At 43.7% G+C, this 17,725-nt stretch overlaps 1 protein-coding gene across 1 annotated transcript in view; it reads right to left on the bottom strand.

The window, feature by feature from the left end:
- LOC137544466 (N-fatty-acyl-amino acid synthase/hydrolase PM20D1-like) overlaps window positions 1-17,725 on the bottom strand; it is a 76,985-nt gene that overhangs the window by 22,562 nt on the left and 36,698 nt on the right. Inside the window, exon 3 of the mRNA XM_068265548.1 lies at window positions 3,316-3,480. Within this exon, the coding sequence (XP_068121649.1) occupies window positions 3,316-3,480 (165 nt within the window). The remainder of the gene's footprint in view (window positions 1-3,315; window positions 3,481-17,725) is intronic.

Raw genomic sequence — 17,725 nt, 5'->3', positions numbered from 1 at the left:
AGGCTATGCTATTGAGCAGGATTGGGAAGATAGGAGAGATAACAGAGCAGACTATGCTGGTTATACTGTGTGGCTGGGATAGCTGAATCACAAGACCGACTGTAAATAATTAAGAATCTTTCCTCAGTAAAACATTTTATATATTTTATAATAAAGCAGACAATTCCAAGAAGTGCTATATGAAAAAAGTGTCCCCGAGTCATACTAGCTGTTGCAATTACTCTTTGAAAGCACTTTTCTTTAGCTTACAACATGCTTTGTAAGACTGCTGAAATCTGCTACTGAAAACACAATCATGGAGTGAGCTTAACCCTTTCCCTGCCAGCAGATTTGTCCTAAATGCAACCATCTACTGCCAAGCAGGTTTTATGCTGGGCATACACGGGTCGTTTCTGGGGCTCGATTAGCCGCCGCATGGACTCCCGCGCGTCCCCGCCTGTCCACGCGCACGCCTGGATCGATTCCCGCTCATCCCCATGGGCGCTTCTCTTATCTTCCGCTCGTTTTCCGCTATTGTCCGCCTGCGGGGATCGAGCGCAGAATCGATCCACCGGGTCATCAAACACGTCGGATATTATCAATCGAGCCATCAGCGGCTCGATTGATAAAAAAAAAAAACGACCCGTGTATGTCCAGCATTACACATTTTGCACTCATTAGGTTTACTTGGGATTTTTGACAAGAACACCTACACAAAATAGGACATATTATATATTGGTTTTTTTCCGTAATGAATTGGGCAAAAGTACTAAATTTTGTACTATTTCTGGAGATATAACATTTGAGTGAAATATGTTAAAAAAAGTGAAATAAACTGAGCACAGGGGGAAGGGGAGGACTGGTTAAAAAGAATCTTTACATTTCAAAGAGTCTTGTGGAACATTGATTCATGTTTATAGCAGTTTTCAAGGATACTGGATATTTACTTTGAAGATAACCTGCCCTTGCAGCAGCGCAAAAATCTGTTTATCTGCTCATCTCCAGACATACTGGGAGAGTCAACCAGGCAGCCAGAGAGCCTTGGGTGCAGCAATAATGAATGGCCAGGAAAATAAATCTTTTCTGATCTACCTATGTGCCAATACTGGTTGACCTACAGCTTTCCCATAGAGATATGTAAAATACTTTCTGGACTTTACAGGCATTGATTGGACTAGCAGATAATCACATAAAAGAGGAAAATGAATTACATATAAAAGAATGTAATTATTTAGGATAGAAATGTTTACATTGAACTCTTCTTATATCTGTGTATTGGTATGTGAATCTACAACCTCCCAGTGATGTTTAGCCCCAAAAAATACACAATATAAAAAGTATAAACTACTTTTATCGTTACAAAACTCCTTTAATGCCCGTACACACATACACCTGGCTTAAGTTGGCTGAGGCAGCCATTCGCGACCGCTTCAGCACATAATCAGGCGTGTCTACAGCAGCCTGCGACCCCCAATCCTGCGTGTGATCTGCTGGGCGGATCTACTCAACCCCATCGATCCCCCACTGATCCCAGTTTCAAGCCGCTCCCTCGCCCCCTATGTGATGTCCCGTATGCACCGCTCGTCATCCCCCCGCATAGCAACACAACGCATTGTCAACTACACAGTCCTGACATGTCACCCAAAGGGAAGCAGGTACTGATTCCCAATGGGCAATATCTTCAAGTGACACTAAGGTGAAAAAAAAACAAAAACTTATGATATAATGAATTGTATGTGTAGTATATATAGATTATTAATAGAACATTAGTAGCACAGTAAAGATTCTCATATTTTTATTTTCAGTTATAAAGCTTTTTTTTATTTTTTAACATTGCATCATCATGCTGTTATATTTGCAGTTTACAAACTACAATCTGCATTTTAAACTATGAAACAGAGTAGAGCTAATGACCCTTTGAACTTCTCTGCAGTAAAATATTATCTGAAGTTGTCTTTCATTGTTTCTTTGATGTATAAGTGCTTCCGAAAATAGCATTGCTCTCTGACTAAATTTGTTGGAGAGCTCAAAGAAGCTTTTTCATAGATAACGAGGGAAGTTTAACTCTTACTGTACAGGAAACAATGTAAGACTCATATCTGTGCTAATAATGTTCTATTTCTTAGCTGTACTACATATACAATTCATTATCTCATAAGTTTATTTTCACTTCAGCCTTCAGTCGTTTTCACTTCATCCATCCGAGCAATGTTCACCTCCCATTCATTAACCTATAACTTTATCACTACTTATCACAATGAGCTGATCTATATCTTGTTTTTTTCCGCCACCAATTAGGCTTTCTGTGGGTGGTATATTTTGCTAAGAGCCACTTTACTGTAAATGCATTTTAACAGGAAGAATAAGAAAAAAATGGAAAATAATCATTATTTCTCAGTTTTCGGCCATTATAGTTTTAAAATAATACATGCCTCCATAATTAAAACCCACGTATTGTATTTGCCTAATAGTCCCGGGTATTACACCATTTAAATTATGTCCCTATCACAATGTATGGCAACAATATTTTATTTGGAAATAAAAGAGCATGTTTTCCGTTTTGCATCCATCACTATTAACAAGCTTATAATAAAAAATAGAAATATTTCATCTTTACATGAATATTTAAAAAGTTTAGACCCTTTGGTAAATATTTACGTGTTTTTTTTATTGTAATGTTTTTTTGTTTTTGTTTTTTTTATTGAACATTTTAGTTGGGTATTTTTGGAAGGGTGGGATGTAAATAGTACTTTTTTTTTTAAAATGTAAATATGTGTTTTTGTTTTTTTTTTTACATGTGGATGTAATTTTACTTTTTGGCCACAAGATGGTAACCTTGTGTTTGTTTTCATGACTTCATTTTAAGCGTAACATGTATGCTTAGAGGGACGTAGGGGGATGTAGGAGGCAGATAAAGGAGAAGCTTGCGATAGAAGTGGTTGCTTTTTCTGCCGGGGGAAAGGAATCAGTGATCGGGCACCATGGCCCGATTTATTGATTCCTGGGCTAACAATCCTCGGCACCATGGCCCGATTTATTGATTCCTGGGCTAACAATCCTCGGGCCGGGAGCGCACGTGCGCGATCGGGCACGGGAGCGCACATGGCCTTCTGGACGAGCCTCTACGTCCAGAAGGCTTAAATGGTTAAGTAACCAGCAAACATGGCTGGCTAATTCTGATAGGTTACCTTACTGATGCATATGCAAAATGTGACTTTTTTGATAGTTTTTCATTAACTCACAGCAATCAAACAATGTCACAAGGTATGGCCAAGAATGTCTTTACAAGACAATAATTTACAATAACAGCATTTTGGTATGATACATAAAGCATACCTGGTGCCACTGGTGCTCCAGAGAAGACTGAGTGAATGGTGTGCTACAGAATTTGATATCCAAAGTTGGAATCATCATATGGACTGATAGAAGAGGCTCAAATGCACTGACAACTGAAAGCTCCACCCTTTCATCGCTGATGGTATTTCGCACAATGTGAAGCACCTGCATGTAAAAGGTGATATAATCTGTAGGTTAATCTTAAGGTTGCCACACACCATACAATTTTTTAAATATCTGTTCAATTCAAGAATTGCAACCAATTTTTCTGACTGGTTGTAACATTTCAAAAATCTGACCAATGTACCACACACATATGTTCAATTTTTCCCCAATAATGATAAAAATTATTTGAAACTGAGAAAATTGCTAGGTTGTGCATATTAATAAATTGACAATATAATGGTGGCCATACATGATACAATTTTTTTCATACAATCTTACCATTTCTATGTAGTATATGGGTAAATTAAGTGAATATACTGAGAGGATAATTTAGGCAGTTCCCTTATATTACATAGAAATGGTAAGATTGTACGAAAAAAATTGTACCATGTATGGCCACCATAACACACACCATATAATCTTTAGAAAAATTGAAGAAAAATTTCCAGCATTCCGGATTGATAAAAATCGAAAAAACAGGAAATCCATTCGGATTTTTCAGTTGTATGGAAAAAATCTTTCAATTTTTTTCGGGAGATCCGATCATATTTATCGAATTGCTGTAAAATCGGAACTCCCAATAACATTAAATCAAGAAAAAAAAGGCACAACGAAAATTTAAAAGAAATGCTTTTTTTTATACTTTCATCATATTTAAAAAAAAAATAGAAGCAAACATTTGTTAATAAAGGAATTTTTGCTGATCCTACAGAATGAATTGACTAATGATTAAAAAACTATGAACAGAAGACAAAAAAATTTAAAATAAAAAAAATGCCAAACTGAACATATCAAAAGAAAGAACCGCGCATGCGCAGAACACTGAAGGTGGCGGGCGTTAGAGTGAGATGGGCACTCAGAGGGGCCACACATGCGCAGTTGTGCTTGACTCCCGGCGAAGTTGCGCGCTAACGGAGCCACCAGCGGTCAAACGGAGGGAGCGCAGAGGACGCTAAGGGACCTCACGGGCTATGGGGGCTGGAGGAAGCCCCAGGTAAGTTCAGTCATTTTTGTTTTCTGCTCAGAGTTCCTAAAAGTATGCACACAGAGCAAGAACATTAATTTCTAATAAATAATGAAAATCTATTGATGCCTGTGTATAACTGCAAAGGCTCAAATTCACCAACCTTCCTGCAACCCTCCAAAATGACTTGTTTCTTCAGGTACAAAATACTACACTTTTAAACTTTTTATACCCTTTCTGATTCTAATTATCTGGCCTTTATTTTCTGAGCTTTGTCACACTTATCTACACACCTGACGACTTCACTTGAGGATCAGGGCATACATATGTGTCTCTTGCGTGTGGTGATCATTGCGTGCTCCTGTCGCCACCCTGCTGATCCGTGATTGGCAAATGGAACGGGTATTCCCAAAGTGCCTGCAAGTTTGAATGAGCACTGCCAATGGGAATATCCGAGTAGGCCCGGGTCTCTAGTTTCCAGAATGGTGATATTTGTGACTTCTATTGAATGTTCTGGGGCTTTGATAAGAGAGGACGACACTATTACATTTGGTGAAAAAGGCCTTGAACAAGCCATTGGTGCTACTTGTGGTTAGTTGTCTGCAGTTTGTCCAAAAAGCTGATTATTTTTGCAAATAAGGGTTTGAAATTATTGATACAGTAAATATGAAAACAAACACCACAAAATGGAAAATACACCTTTATTTCCTTTGTACTGTGCCGTTCCTGGATTTGAAGTTAGGGCCGGTTCACACTTAACCACTTGAGGACCGTGGGCTTTACCCCCCTTAAGGACCAGGCACTTTTTTTCCATTCAGACCACTGCAGCTTTCACGGTTTATTGCTCGGTCATACAACCTACCACCTAAATGAATTTTGGCTCCTTTTCTTGTCACTAATAAAGCTTTCTTTTGGTGCTATTTGATTGCTGCTGTGAGTTTTACTTTTTATTATATTCATCAAAAAAGACATGAATTTTGGCAAAAAAATGTTTTTTTTTTTACTTTCTGTGCTGACATTTTTCAAATAAAGTAAAATTTCTGTATACATGCAGCACAAAAAATGTGGACAAACATGTTTTTGATAAAAAAAAATCCATTCAGTGTATATTTATTGGTTTGGGTAAAAGTTATAGCGTTTACAAACTATGGTGCAAAAAGTGAATTTTCCCATTTTCAAGCATCCATGACTTTTCTGACCACCTGACATGTTTCATGAGGGGCTAGAATTCCAGGATAGTATAAATACCCACTGCAACAAACACAATTGCCAACTTCCAGTCAGAGCAATATCCTGCCTCCATCTGGCCAGCAGACGCTTGTCAGCCAATCAGGTGCACTGTCATACACCCCCTGCCTGCTGTACCATACCTAGCAGGAACCACATAGGCCAGCATTCAGGTGGGAGGCTTCGGTTGGACGCAATCGCGAACTGCGTTGCTTAACAGGGACGCCCCGCGTAGGCACATCTCCCACACGGTCCCCTCCCTAACCACTCACCTGTCAACCGCATCGTAGAAGCTGCAAAAAATAAAATTTAAAATCACAAACACTGGTCCACATGACAGCCCAGGGGCCCCAGGTATAAATACCCCCCAAATGACCCCATTTTGGAAAGAAGCCATCCCAAAGTATTCACTGAGAGGCATAGTGAGTTCATAGAAGATTTTTGTCACAAGTAAGCGGAAAATGACACTTTGTGACAAAAAAAAAAAAAGTTTCCATTTCTTCTAACTTGTGACAAAAAAAAATGAATACTGCCACGGACTCACCATGCCCCTCTCTGAATACCTTGAAGTGTCTACTTTCCAAAATGGGGTCATTTGTGGGGTGTGTTTACTGTCCTCGCATTTTGGGGGGTGCTAATTTGTAAGCACCCCTGTAAAGCCTAAAGGTGCTTATTGGACTTTGGGCCCCTTAGCGCAGTTAGGCTGCAAAAAAGTGCCACACATGTGGCATTGCCGTACTCAGGAGAAGTAGTATAATGTGTTTTGGGGTGTATTTTTACACATACCGATGCTGGGTGGGAGAAATATCTCTGTAAATGACAATTTTTTAATTTTTTTTACACACAATTGTCCATTTACAGAGATCTTTCTCCCACTCAGCATGGGTATGTGTAAAAATACACCCCAAAACACATTATACTACTTCTCCTGAGTATGGCGATACCACATGTGTGGCACTTTTTTGCACCCTAACTGCGCTAAGGGGCCCAAAGTCCAATGAGTACCTTTAGGATTTCACAGGTCATTTTGAGAAATTTCGTTTCAAGACTACTCCTCACGGTTTAGGGCCCCTAAAATGCCAGGACAGTATAGGAACCCCACAAATGACCCCATTTTAGAAAGAAGACACCCCAAGGTATTCCGTTAGTAGTACGGTGAGTTCATAGAAGATTTTATTTTTTGTCACAAGTTAGCGGAAAATGAAACTTTGTGAAAAAAAAACAATAAAAATCAATTTCCGCTAAATTGTGACAAAAAATAAAATCTTCTATGAACTTACCGTACTACTAACAGAATACCTTGGGGTGTCTTCTTTCTAAAATGGAGTCATTTGTGGGGTTCCTATACTGTCCTGGCATTTTAGGGGCCCTAAACCATGAGGAGTATTTCTCCCACCCAGCATGGGTATGTGTAAAAATACACCCCAAAACACATTATACTACTTCTCCCGAGTACGGCGATATCACATGATTGGCACTTTTTTGCAGCCTAACTGCGCTAAGGGGCTCAAAGTCCAATGAGTACCTTTAGGATTTCACAGGTCATTTTGCGACATTTGGTTTCAAGACTACTCCTCACGGTTTAGGGCCCCTAAAATGCCAGGGCAGTATAGGAACACCACTAATGACCCAGTTTTAGAAAGAAGACACCCCAAGGTATTCCGTTAGGAGTATGGTGAGTTCATAGAAGTTTTTATTTTTTTTGTCACAAGTTAGGTGATCAGTGGGTTATTACAGGGAAGAGCAGATGTAACTAATGCACTGGCGAATTGATAAAGGGGGGGGGGGGGGGTCTGAGGGCAATCTGAGCGTGTAGGCGGGTGATTGGGTGCCCGCAAGGGGCAGATTAGGGTCTGATCTGATGGGTAACAGTGACAGGTGGTGATAGGGGGTGATTGATGGGTGATTGATGGGTAATTAGTGGGTGTTTAGGGTAGAGAACAGATGTAAACACTGCACTTGGGAGGTGATCTGACGTCGGATCTGTGGGCGATCTATTGGTGTGGGTGGGTGATCAGATTGCCTGCAACGGGCAGGTTAGGGGCTGATTGATGGGTGGCAGTGACAGGGGGTGATTGATGGGTGATTGACAGGTGATCAGGGGGATAGATGCATACAGTACACAGGGGGGGGGGGGGGTCTGGGGAGAATCTGAGGGGTGGGGGGGTGATCAGGAGGGGGCAGGGGGGGATTAAAAAAAATAGCGTTTACAGACAGTGACAGGGAGTGATTGATGGGTGATTAGGGGGGTGATTGGGTGCAAACAGGGGTCTGGGGGGTGGGCAGGGGGGGGTCTGAGGGGTGCTGTGGGCGATCTGGGGCAGGGGGGGAGAAATCAGTGTGCTTGGGTGTGACATAGGGTGGCTGCAGCCTGCCCTGGTGGTCCCTCGGACATTGGGACCACCAGGGCAAGAGGCAGCCTGTAAACATTACAAAGTGTATTATACACTTTGTATGTAGCGATCGCGGGGTTAACATCCCACTGGCGCTTCCGTATGGCCGGCGGGATGTTGCGGCGGGTGAGCGGAGTCAGGCGCCGGCGGAGGATCGCGTCACGGATGACGCGATCCTCCGCCCATGCCCCTAAAAGGACCGCCGCCTCTGTGGGTGAGCTGGTCCTTGCGGGCTCCACTTCCCGGCCGCCCCTGTGCGTTAGGCGGTTGGGAAGTGGTTAAAAAACGTATCCGTGGCTCTATTTTTGGGCCCGGTCCAAAACCGGAGTCACGGATACCAATGTTAAAAATAGCAGACGTCTTCACTCACTTAAAAAACTGATCAGTGGGCAATCCGGGGGATCTATTTTGAAAAACTGAACGGAGAGTCCGAACTTGTCAGGTCTTCACAGACCCTGGATGGGACTTCATGGAGCCCAGATACACGGAGGGGTTGTGGCAGGCAATGCAAAAATGGATCTCCCTCTACACAGACACAGAAACGGAAAGAGATCCGGATTGCCTACTGCCTGCTCCTCCCCTCTACATCACCCCAATAGGTGTTCCAAATATGCCTGAGGGGGTAGCAGCCAGGAAGGAGGGCAACGGGCACAGTGGCAGGGAGACGGTTGCTTGGGTCTCCCCATCCCCGCTCCCTCCCAGCTATTTGCCCAAATGTAATTGTATGCAGCGAGCGGGGAAGCTTACCTTCCTTCCTTCCTTCCTCCGCGCGACTTCCTGCAATGCTGCCCACTGAAGTATAGAGGGCGGGATTGCAGGAAGTAACGGGGTGAGCAGTGGAACGCAAGAAAGAAAGGTAAGCTTCCCTGCTCGCTGCATATACATTACATTTGAACAAATAGTTAAAGGGGGAGCGGGGACAGGGGGACCCAGGTGACCCCCCTCCCCACCGTTGTGCCCGCTGCCCCCCTTCCTGGCTGCTAACCCCTCCCATTTGGCGGTCCCCTATCCACGGCCAGGGCTAGGGATACGTTTCCTTGGACTGGAAAGGTATGCTGCAAAAAGGACATTTTTAACAGAACGGATAATTATGGATCCGTTTGAAACGGGATCTGATCTGCAACCTGACAAGTGTGGACCGAGCCTTATGCCACTGTACAGATCAGGCACCTGCCTTGTCATCCCTGCACACAGGACTGGTGCCCAGTCAGCACTACACCATTGTGTCCCCGCTTGCTCACTGCCTCGTCCTCCTCTTTAATTTTTGCTAGGACTTATTTTCAGGGTAGTGCTTATATTTCAAGCAAAGGCAGTTTTTCTGCTAGGAGGGCCCGTACTTTGGGGTCCATCCTTTCACCTAGTCTTTTTCGGTCCCCCTCCTCCTCTCGTACCCCAACCTGGCTGGCTACAGTGGGTTCCTATCCCTGCGGGTTCACCACATGTAATTATTGTCAGTGTCACAAAAAAAGCAACTCGATTTTTTCTTTTGCCCATAACAAAAGCTTTCCTATCAAGCAGTATGTGAACTGCGATACCAAAAACACGATTTATGTTATCTCCTGCATGACATGTCGTGTACAATATGTGGGATGTACCACTCGCCACCTTAGAGCCCGCGTAGCTGAACATTACTGTGGCACAAATTGGAACACCTTTCGCAAGTCTGCGGTTTCCAAACATTTTGAAACAGCACATGAGAAAGATCTCTCTTCCTTTACTTTTCAGGGGGTGGAACGGGTGGTTTGTCCAATTAGGGGAGGTGATCTGCAGAGAATGCTTTTAAAGCGTGAAGCCTTTTGGATTCATAGGTTGGGTACCCGTACACCACAGGGTTTAAACAAGAGATGGGACTTGAGCTTGGTTTACACATATTGAGGCCCCCTCTTTCCTCTCCTTAATCATACTTATTGTATTTAGATAACAATCTATGTGAATTGTTGCTGTTGTCCTCTCTCCTCTCCTATTCATATACAACTTTACAGTTTGTCAGTGATAACACATTTTTACATCTTTTATATCTCATTTTCAATGTTATTATTGTATTTTTACATTGTATCCATTGGGGATGTATGTCGCTTTAAAGAGGCGGTTTGTGTGTCCCCGGGGGTGGAGCTTTCTCTTCCCTGGCCTCACATAAATTCTCCTCATGTTCAGGTTCACTTTTAACTACGACTAAGGGCAGATGGTAGGCCCGATACGCGTTAGTTGATCCTGTGATTTTATTGCCTTGTCTGTGGATTTTTCTAATAAACATTTCAGCCCTTTTTTTACCTCATCCTGTTCTGGCTTGCGGATCCTTTTTTGCGCTTATATTTCAAGCATGCTTAAAATTCCAGCTAGGGCATATTTTCAGGGTAGGTCTTATTTTCAGGGAAAGAGGAAACTTTTGTTTTCTATGCAGTTTATAGGGATAAACAAGAAAAAAAGAAAAATTATTATTAACAACTTATAACTAATATTACTCCAATTCCATCCCCTATAGTTTTTTAAATAAGCAATGCTACTATAAATAAAACTCACTCATTTTATCTGCCCATTAGTCCTGGCTATCACATTTAAATTATGTTCCTAGTACAATGTATGGCGATTCGGAAATAAAGGTGTATTTTTTCTATTTATAATTTTTTTGTACCTGATCAATAAATATAAGCCTTAATTTGCTAAAACTACATTAATATACCCTCCCTACATAAATATATATAAAAAAGGCTGAATCCCTAAGGCAACTATTTATGCATTTTTTTAAACTGTTAGTTTTTTTGTCTTTTATTTACAAGTGTTTGTTTTGGTAAGCATAACAGAAAAAATCATAATAGTGCAGGAAACCCTGCACCCTTACAGCTTCATTCACTAAAAAGCGGTACACCTACCGCACGCAAGCATCGCAGGATAAAATTAGCAACTGCATGCTACGCGCGGTCCTATCAGCGTAGAATGTGCTCGGAAGTTTTGCGCGATCCTTCAAATTGCCACGGTATAGTTTTGTAGCTCAACCACAATACTTATCTAGAGAAGCCGCTACTACATTATTTAACATAGTAGTGGCTGTGCTACTGAAGTATTGCGGTCACGCTACAACGGGGATCCCCAACCTGTGGTCCGCGGCCCACTGGTGGTCCGCAGGAGGTTTTCAGTTGGGCCGCGGGACTGTCCTATTGCCTGCCCCCTCCGCCCGTCCCCCTCCGCGGCCGCCGCTGCTGTTACCTCTGGCGGCCGCTTCTCTTATATTCCCCTTCTCTCTCTTGCCAGCGTGTGATTCACAGCAGCGCACCCTGCGGCTGCTGTGATAGAGAGGAAGAAAGCAGAACAGAGAGAGCGGCTTCCTGTAGCGGCGCGCCGTTACTATGGAAACCACTCTATCGTTCCTGCTTCCTCCCTCTCCATCACAGCAGCCGCGGGGCGCGCTGCAGTGCAGTGAATCATACTCCGGCGGCGGCGAGAGAGAGGGGAGTATAAGAGACCACCGGCAGAGGTAACTTCAGTGGCGGCCGCGCGGGGGGGGGGGGGGGGGGTTGGGCCATTTTGTTTGCTATACTGAGGCATAATATACTGGCTGTAATGGGGCACTATACTAGCTATACTGGGGCATACTAGCTATACTGGGGCACTATACTAGCTATACTGGGGCATACTAGCTATACTAGGGCACTATACTAGCTATACTGGGGCACTATACTAGCTATACTGGGGCACTATACTAGCTATACTGGGGCATACTAGCTATACTGGGGCACTATACTAGCTATACTGGGTACTATACTAGCTATACTGGGCGCTATACTGGGGCATACTAGCTATACTGGGGCACTATACTAGCTATACTGGGCACTATACTAGCTATAATGGGGCACTATACTAGCTAGCTATACTGGGGCACTATACTAGCTATACTGGGCACTATACTAGCTATACTGGGGCACTATAGTAAACTATACTAGCTATACTGGGCACTATACTAGCTATACTGGGGCATACTAGCTATACTGGGGCACTATACTAGCTATACTGGGGCACTATACTAGCTATACTGGGCACTATACTAGCCGTACTGGGCACTATACTGGCTGTATTGGGGCACTATACTAGCTATACTGAGGCACTATACTAACTATACTGGGGCACCATACTACCTATACCCGGGCATACTAGCTATACTGGGGCACTACCTACCCATACTGGACACTATACTAGCTATACTGGGCACTATACTGGTTATACTGGGCACTATATTAGCTTTACTGGGGTAACTGTACTAGCCGTACTAAGGCAACTAAACTCCCTATACTGGGGCAACTATGCTAGCTATACACCCCCCCCCCCCCCGTAACCCGCTGCGCACGACACTGTTTACTAGGACGCTTCTCCCCCCTCCCCCCCGCGGGCCCCGGAGAAAAGTTCGGTCAGAAAGTGGTCCCCGGGCCGGAAAAGGTTGGGGACCCCTGCGCTACAACACTGCTGCACGGCAATTAAAAGAATCACACATCACTTCAGAGCGCACACTATACTGATAAGACCATGCATAGTGTGCACTAATTTTATCCTGCAATAATTGCGTGCGGTAGGTTTTAGTGAATGAAGCTGTAAGGGTGCCCAGTTTTCCGCACAGTTATGCTTTTTTCTGTTTTATTTTGAGGTGAGGTTTACTAAAGAGGAATGCTAAGATACAGGGATCCTATCTGAATAAATACAGAGATCATATCTGAGTTAACTGATTGCTACTAAGTATAGTGTGGATTTGTATCAGTCTGGGCTACCGTTTAGAGCACTCCACCGAGTGCAGCAATACCTTGGAATTCAACAATTAAGTTAGTAAGGCTGCTTTAGTGTTATTTCACCACTTTCTGAACCCAGGTGACATTTATTCCACAGTTAAAGCAGCAGTTACATGAACATTGGCGTCAATTCACCAGAGGTTACCAACCTATTTATCTCTTGGGAGGTAATTTACCTCCTGTGATATCTCCAAATAGCAATTCTCCAGAAGTATAGGGGAAAATATCGACAGAGAGAAATGCAAGAGATAAATGTGAGATAAGTATGAGATAAATAAGTGATAGTTAGTAGTTAGTTTTTCTCCAAATCACAATTCACCAGGGAAGAAAGGGGGTGTGGCCATTTGTTATTTTTTCATCTCTTTATCCCCTGAATGAACCTGGAGATATCGTGGTTTTTACGCAGCAGATGCTGCTGTGGAATATGGAGCCTTTTGAGCTTACTCTGTTAGGCCTGGTGCACACCAAAAACCGCTAGCAGATCCGCAAAATGCTAGCAGATTTTGAAACGCTTTTTCTTATTTTTCTGTAGCGTTTCAGCTAGTATTTTGCGGTTTTGTGAAGCGTTTTTGGTGTAGTAGATTTCATGTATTGTTACAGTAAAGCTGTTACTGAACAGCTACTGTAACAAAAACCGCCTGGCAAACCGCTCTGATCTGCCGTTTTTCAGAGCGGTTTGCGTTTTTCCTATACTTAACATTGAGGCAGAAACGCCTCCGCAATCCAAAATCTGCAGCAGCCCGGGAGTATGCGTTTCTGCAAAACGCCTCCCGCTCTGGTGTGCACCAGCCCTTTGAAATACATTACCCAAGCGTATCCGCAGCCGCAAGCGGATCACAAAACGCAGTCGAACCGCTCTGGTGTGCACTAGGCCTTAGAGCTTGCTTCTATTATGAGGAGACAAAGGCGCAGGAGGAGGGTCTGTTTAATCGCCCCTCGTATTTTTCGTGAGAGAACAGTTCTTGATAATTTTACTGAGACAGAGGTGGTGAAGAAGTTCAGACTCGCTCGTGATATGATTTATGACATGATCCGGCAGTAAAAGGCGGGAATACTCTGGTCAGGTAGTGTTAAAACTCCGCCTCCTACCCACAATGCTTCACTTTCAAGCTTACAGAGAGGAAAAGTATCCCATGTAAATCATTAATACCGATTACCTAACTCTGCTTTCTTACACTTTCCTCATGCATATCTCTCCATTATCCCCTGCTATCGAACACTTTTCTCTCTGTCCTCTCACACTGGTGAATTGACTCCAGAGTGTTAAAATACCTCATGAGATAAACTATCTACCTTTTTTCTCTTAGTAAATCCTCTCTGGTGAATTGACGCCTAATAAGAGTTCCTCTTAGTCCTGGAACTCTGGTCCATAGCTCATAAGAACATTCCTAAATCAACTGCCTCAAAGCTTCCAGCAGTAATAAACTCCTGAGTACATGTATCCACTTGAGGGGAAGGAAAAAGGAATAATCCCCGCACGCCAACGATCACTAGAAGACCACATGTATAGTGCAAGCTGTTTTCTCACTGTGCCTCCACAGAACAAACATCAACTTGGTCACTCTTTAGAGAAGAAGCGTGGGCACCAGTGCGCTTCAATCAGCATTTATTGCACATTCATGAGTAAAACAATGTAGCAGCATAAGAAATGGAAACACCATCAAATTACATCACCCGTCCAGATGTCGCCCCACACACAGAGCCCGTCCTCCCGACAATTGTTTCGCACCTGCCGGTGCTTGCTCACGGGATTTAGCTCAGTGGCGTTATGATTCCAAACAACGCCACGGAGGAATGGGCGTAACTATATGGTTACAGAAACTCACGCCCATACGCCTGCCTAGACCAATCCGCCGCCAACTCCCAAGCTGACGGAGGAGTGCGCGTCATCTGCGCACTTCCGCCCTCAGTGATACTCTTCCACCAATCCCGGCTGCATATGACGTCCATGACGTATGGGCGTCTGCATTACCATGGAGACGGGTAAACATACCCGAAGACCAGCGCTGAGCCACCTCCTCCAAGCAATCCGGGAGGAATACTGGCTTCTCATTGGCCCTGGTGGATAATGTTACGGAGGTGCAGAGGAGTGGGTAGGCAGGGAGGCGCAAATGAACACTTATGTTACTTTCACCTCACAGTCTAATGGAATTAAATATTTATGCAGACCATAGTTAAATCTAAATGTAATTATGAGCCAAACTCGGGGCCTTAACAATACAAGCAGACTTAGATCCCCTCCAACTAGAAAAGTGAATAGTGCATAATACATAAACCCAGGCTCACGCCCAATTACCCATAAACCCACTAAAGAGGATTATTAAACCAACGCTCCCCTTCAAGAGGCAATTGGTGACACCTGGGACCATATATACAGTAAGTCTATCTCTCTAGGAAGACGCTTAGTTCATTTTTGTCATTGAACCCAAGAGGACCCAAAGCATTGGTTTTGGAGATCCAAAAGGACTCCCTCTGTGATAGGAGCTTCTCCCGATCACCCCCTCTTCTCGGAGTCACGACAGCAATCAGACCCACCATTTTAAGAAGGGACGGATCGCTGCCGTGCACTTCTTCAAAGTGTTCAACCAATCTGGGCACCCCCCCCTCCGCCTTCCGGACAAACCGTATATGTTCAACCAATCTCTCTCGCATCGGGCGAGTTGTTTTCCCGATGTAAAAAAAGGAACAGGGACACAGGAGGGCATACACCACAAACTCGGTTCTGCAAGTGATGAAATCTTTAATCTGGAAGTGAACCGAGCCCAATTGAACCTCTTTTGTTTTAAGAACGTGGGGACAAGTAGGACAATGTCCACATGGAAAGGTACCTTTAAATCTTTTCCCACCTAACCAACTGTCACGTATGGGATCTGTAAATTCACTATTCGTTAGCATGGACCCCAATGTAGGACCCTTTCTAAATGCCATAGTGGGTGGCTGTGTCACCTTTGGATCTAAACTCGTGTCCTGCTCTAAGATTTGCCAGTTACGTTTAATGATTTCCTGAATTTTTTCGGACATTGGGGAATAATCGAAAACCAAAACAAAACCGTTTTTCTCTGACTTTTCTTTGTTCAATAACAGATCTGTCCGATCAATGTTTCGAACTTTTTCCAGTGCTTGGTCAAGTTTAGTCCTTTCATATCCTCTAACTTGGAAACGATTGTACATTTCCAATGCTTGTTTTTCAAAATCTTCATGTCTACCATTATTTCTGCGTAATCTAAGGAATTGGCTATAAGGTATCGACGATTTTACATGAGGTGGATGATAGCTTGCACTGTGCAGGACCGAGTTTGTGGCAGTGCCCTTCCTATGTCCCTTTGTCACCAAAGTACCCTCCATCACTTCAATGGTAAGGTCAAGGAATGGAATTTGGGATCCTCCCCATTCGCCTGTGAATGACATATTCATGTCATTCACATTGATATATTGAAGAAAAGAGTCAAAGAGATCCCTGGTGGATCCCCAAATGACCAACACATCGTCCACGTACCTGTACCATGCCCTCAAATGACATCTATATGGATTGCGCTCACTATAGATGTATTCGGCCTCCCACCTCGCCAAGAACACATTTGCGAAGGTTGGAGCTACAGATGTCCCCATCGCAGTCCCTGCGATCTGTTTGTACCAGACGCCGCCAAACCGGAATGCATTGTGACTTAGTACGAAATCGAGACACTGTCCCAGGAAATCGCTGCCTGGCTCATCGACTAATTTAGTCGCATGAAGCATATCGAGCACAGTCCTGACCCCCATTTTCTGCGGTATCCTATTGTAAAGGTTCACCACATCAATGGAGGCCAGGCTGTCACTTTCATGCCATTCCAATTGCTCCACTATCTGGAGGACATGCATTGTGTCCTTTAAGAAAGAGGGAATGTAGTTCAACAGGGGTCGGAGGGCATGGTCAAGGTACTTCGAAAGGGGCTCGGTAACCGAGCCCCTTCCTGAGACAATGGGGCGGCCAGGGGGATCCACCAGGGATTTATGTACCTTGGGCAGAAAGTAAATAACAGGTTTCTTGGGGAAAGGCTGATAAAGATCTTCGCCCAACTTAGGGCTCAAGAAGCCCCCCTGAACTCCTAGACTCAATAAACCCCTTAATTTCTGCTGATAGGCAAATGTTGGATCCGTCCCTAACCTAATGTAGGTGGAGGAGTCATTAAGCTGTCTCATTGCCTCCTTGATGTAATTGTCAGTCTTGAGTACCACGATGTTCCCCCCCTTGTCAGCTTTTTTAATTGTTAGATCTGGCCGGGATTTTAACCATCTAACTGCCTTCCATTCACTGTTGGAAAGATTACATTTCTCATGAGGATATACAAGTGCTTTTGTCTCCTTAAGGACCTGTTTTTGAAAGATGTCTGGAGTGGACCCAGCTAGAGGTGGAAAGGGTGTGACAGATTTACATGCCCTAAAATTGGGAACTGAGCTTGAATTGTCAGATTCTGTTGTGTTGTTTTCTGCCATTAATGATTGTAAATCATTCAGTGCTAGACAGTCCCCAAATGTCCAATTTGGTTGGAACCCCAACTGTCCAATCTTGTTTGGTTCTTTTTCATTGGCAATGTTTCCTAAAAACATCCTGTAGATATTCATGTTTCTGATATTCTTAGATAGGTCAATCTCGAACCGAGTATAATCAAATGATCCAGTCACCACAAAATTAAGGCCTTTTTCCAACACTTCAATACAGGCTTTGGATAGTGTAACCCCAGATAAGTTAATCACTTGCAACCTGTCTTCGACTGTGTCAGGAACAATCAGTCCCCGATCACAGTTAACCCTTTCCAAGACACTGTTTTCGAGTTGTGGTCCTCGTCCCCTCCTGCGCCCTCTCCTTGTTTTTTTCCCCCTAAAGGGCCAGACCTGGGTTTCTTCCC

Source organism: Hyperolius riggenbachi, chromosome 2, assembly GCF_040937935.1.
Source record: "Hyperolius riggenbachi isolate aHypRig1 chromosome 2, aHypRig1.pri, whole genome shotgun sequence".
Taxonomy (NCBI): Eukaryota; Metazoa; Chordata; class Amphibia; order Anura; family Hyperoliidae; genus Hyperolius; species Hyperolius riggenbachi.
The sequence above is the reverse complement of the archived record's forward strand: the minus strand, read 5'-3'. Positions and strand labels throughout refer to the sequence as shown.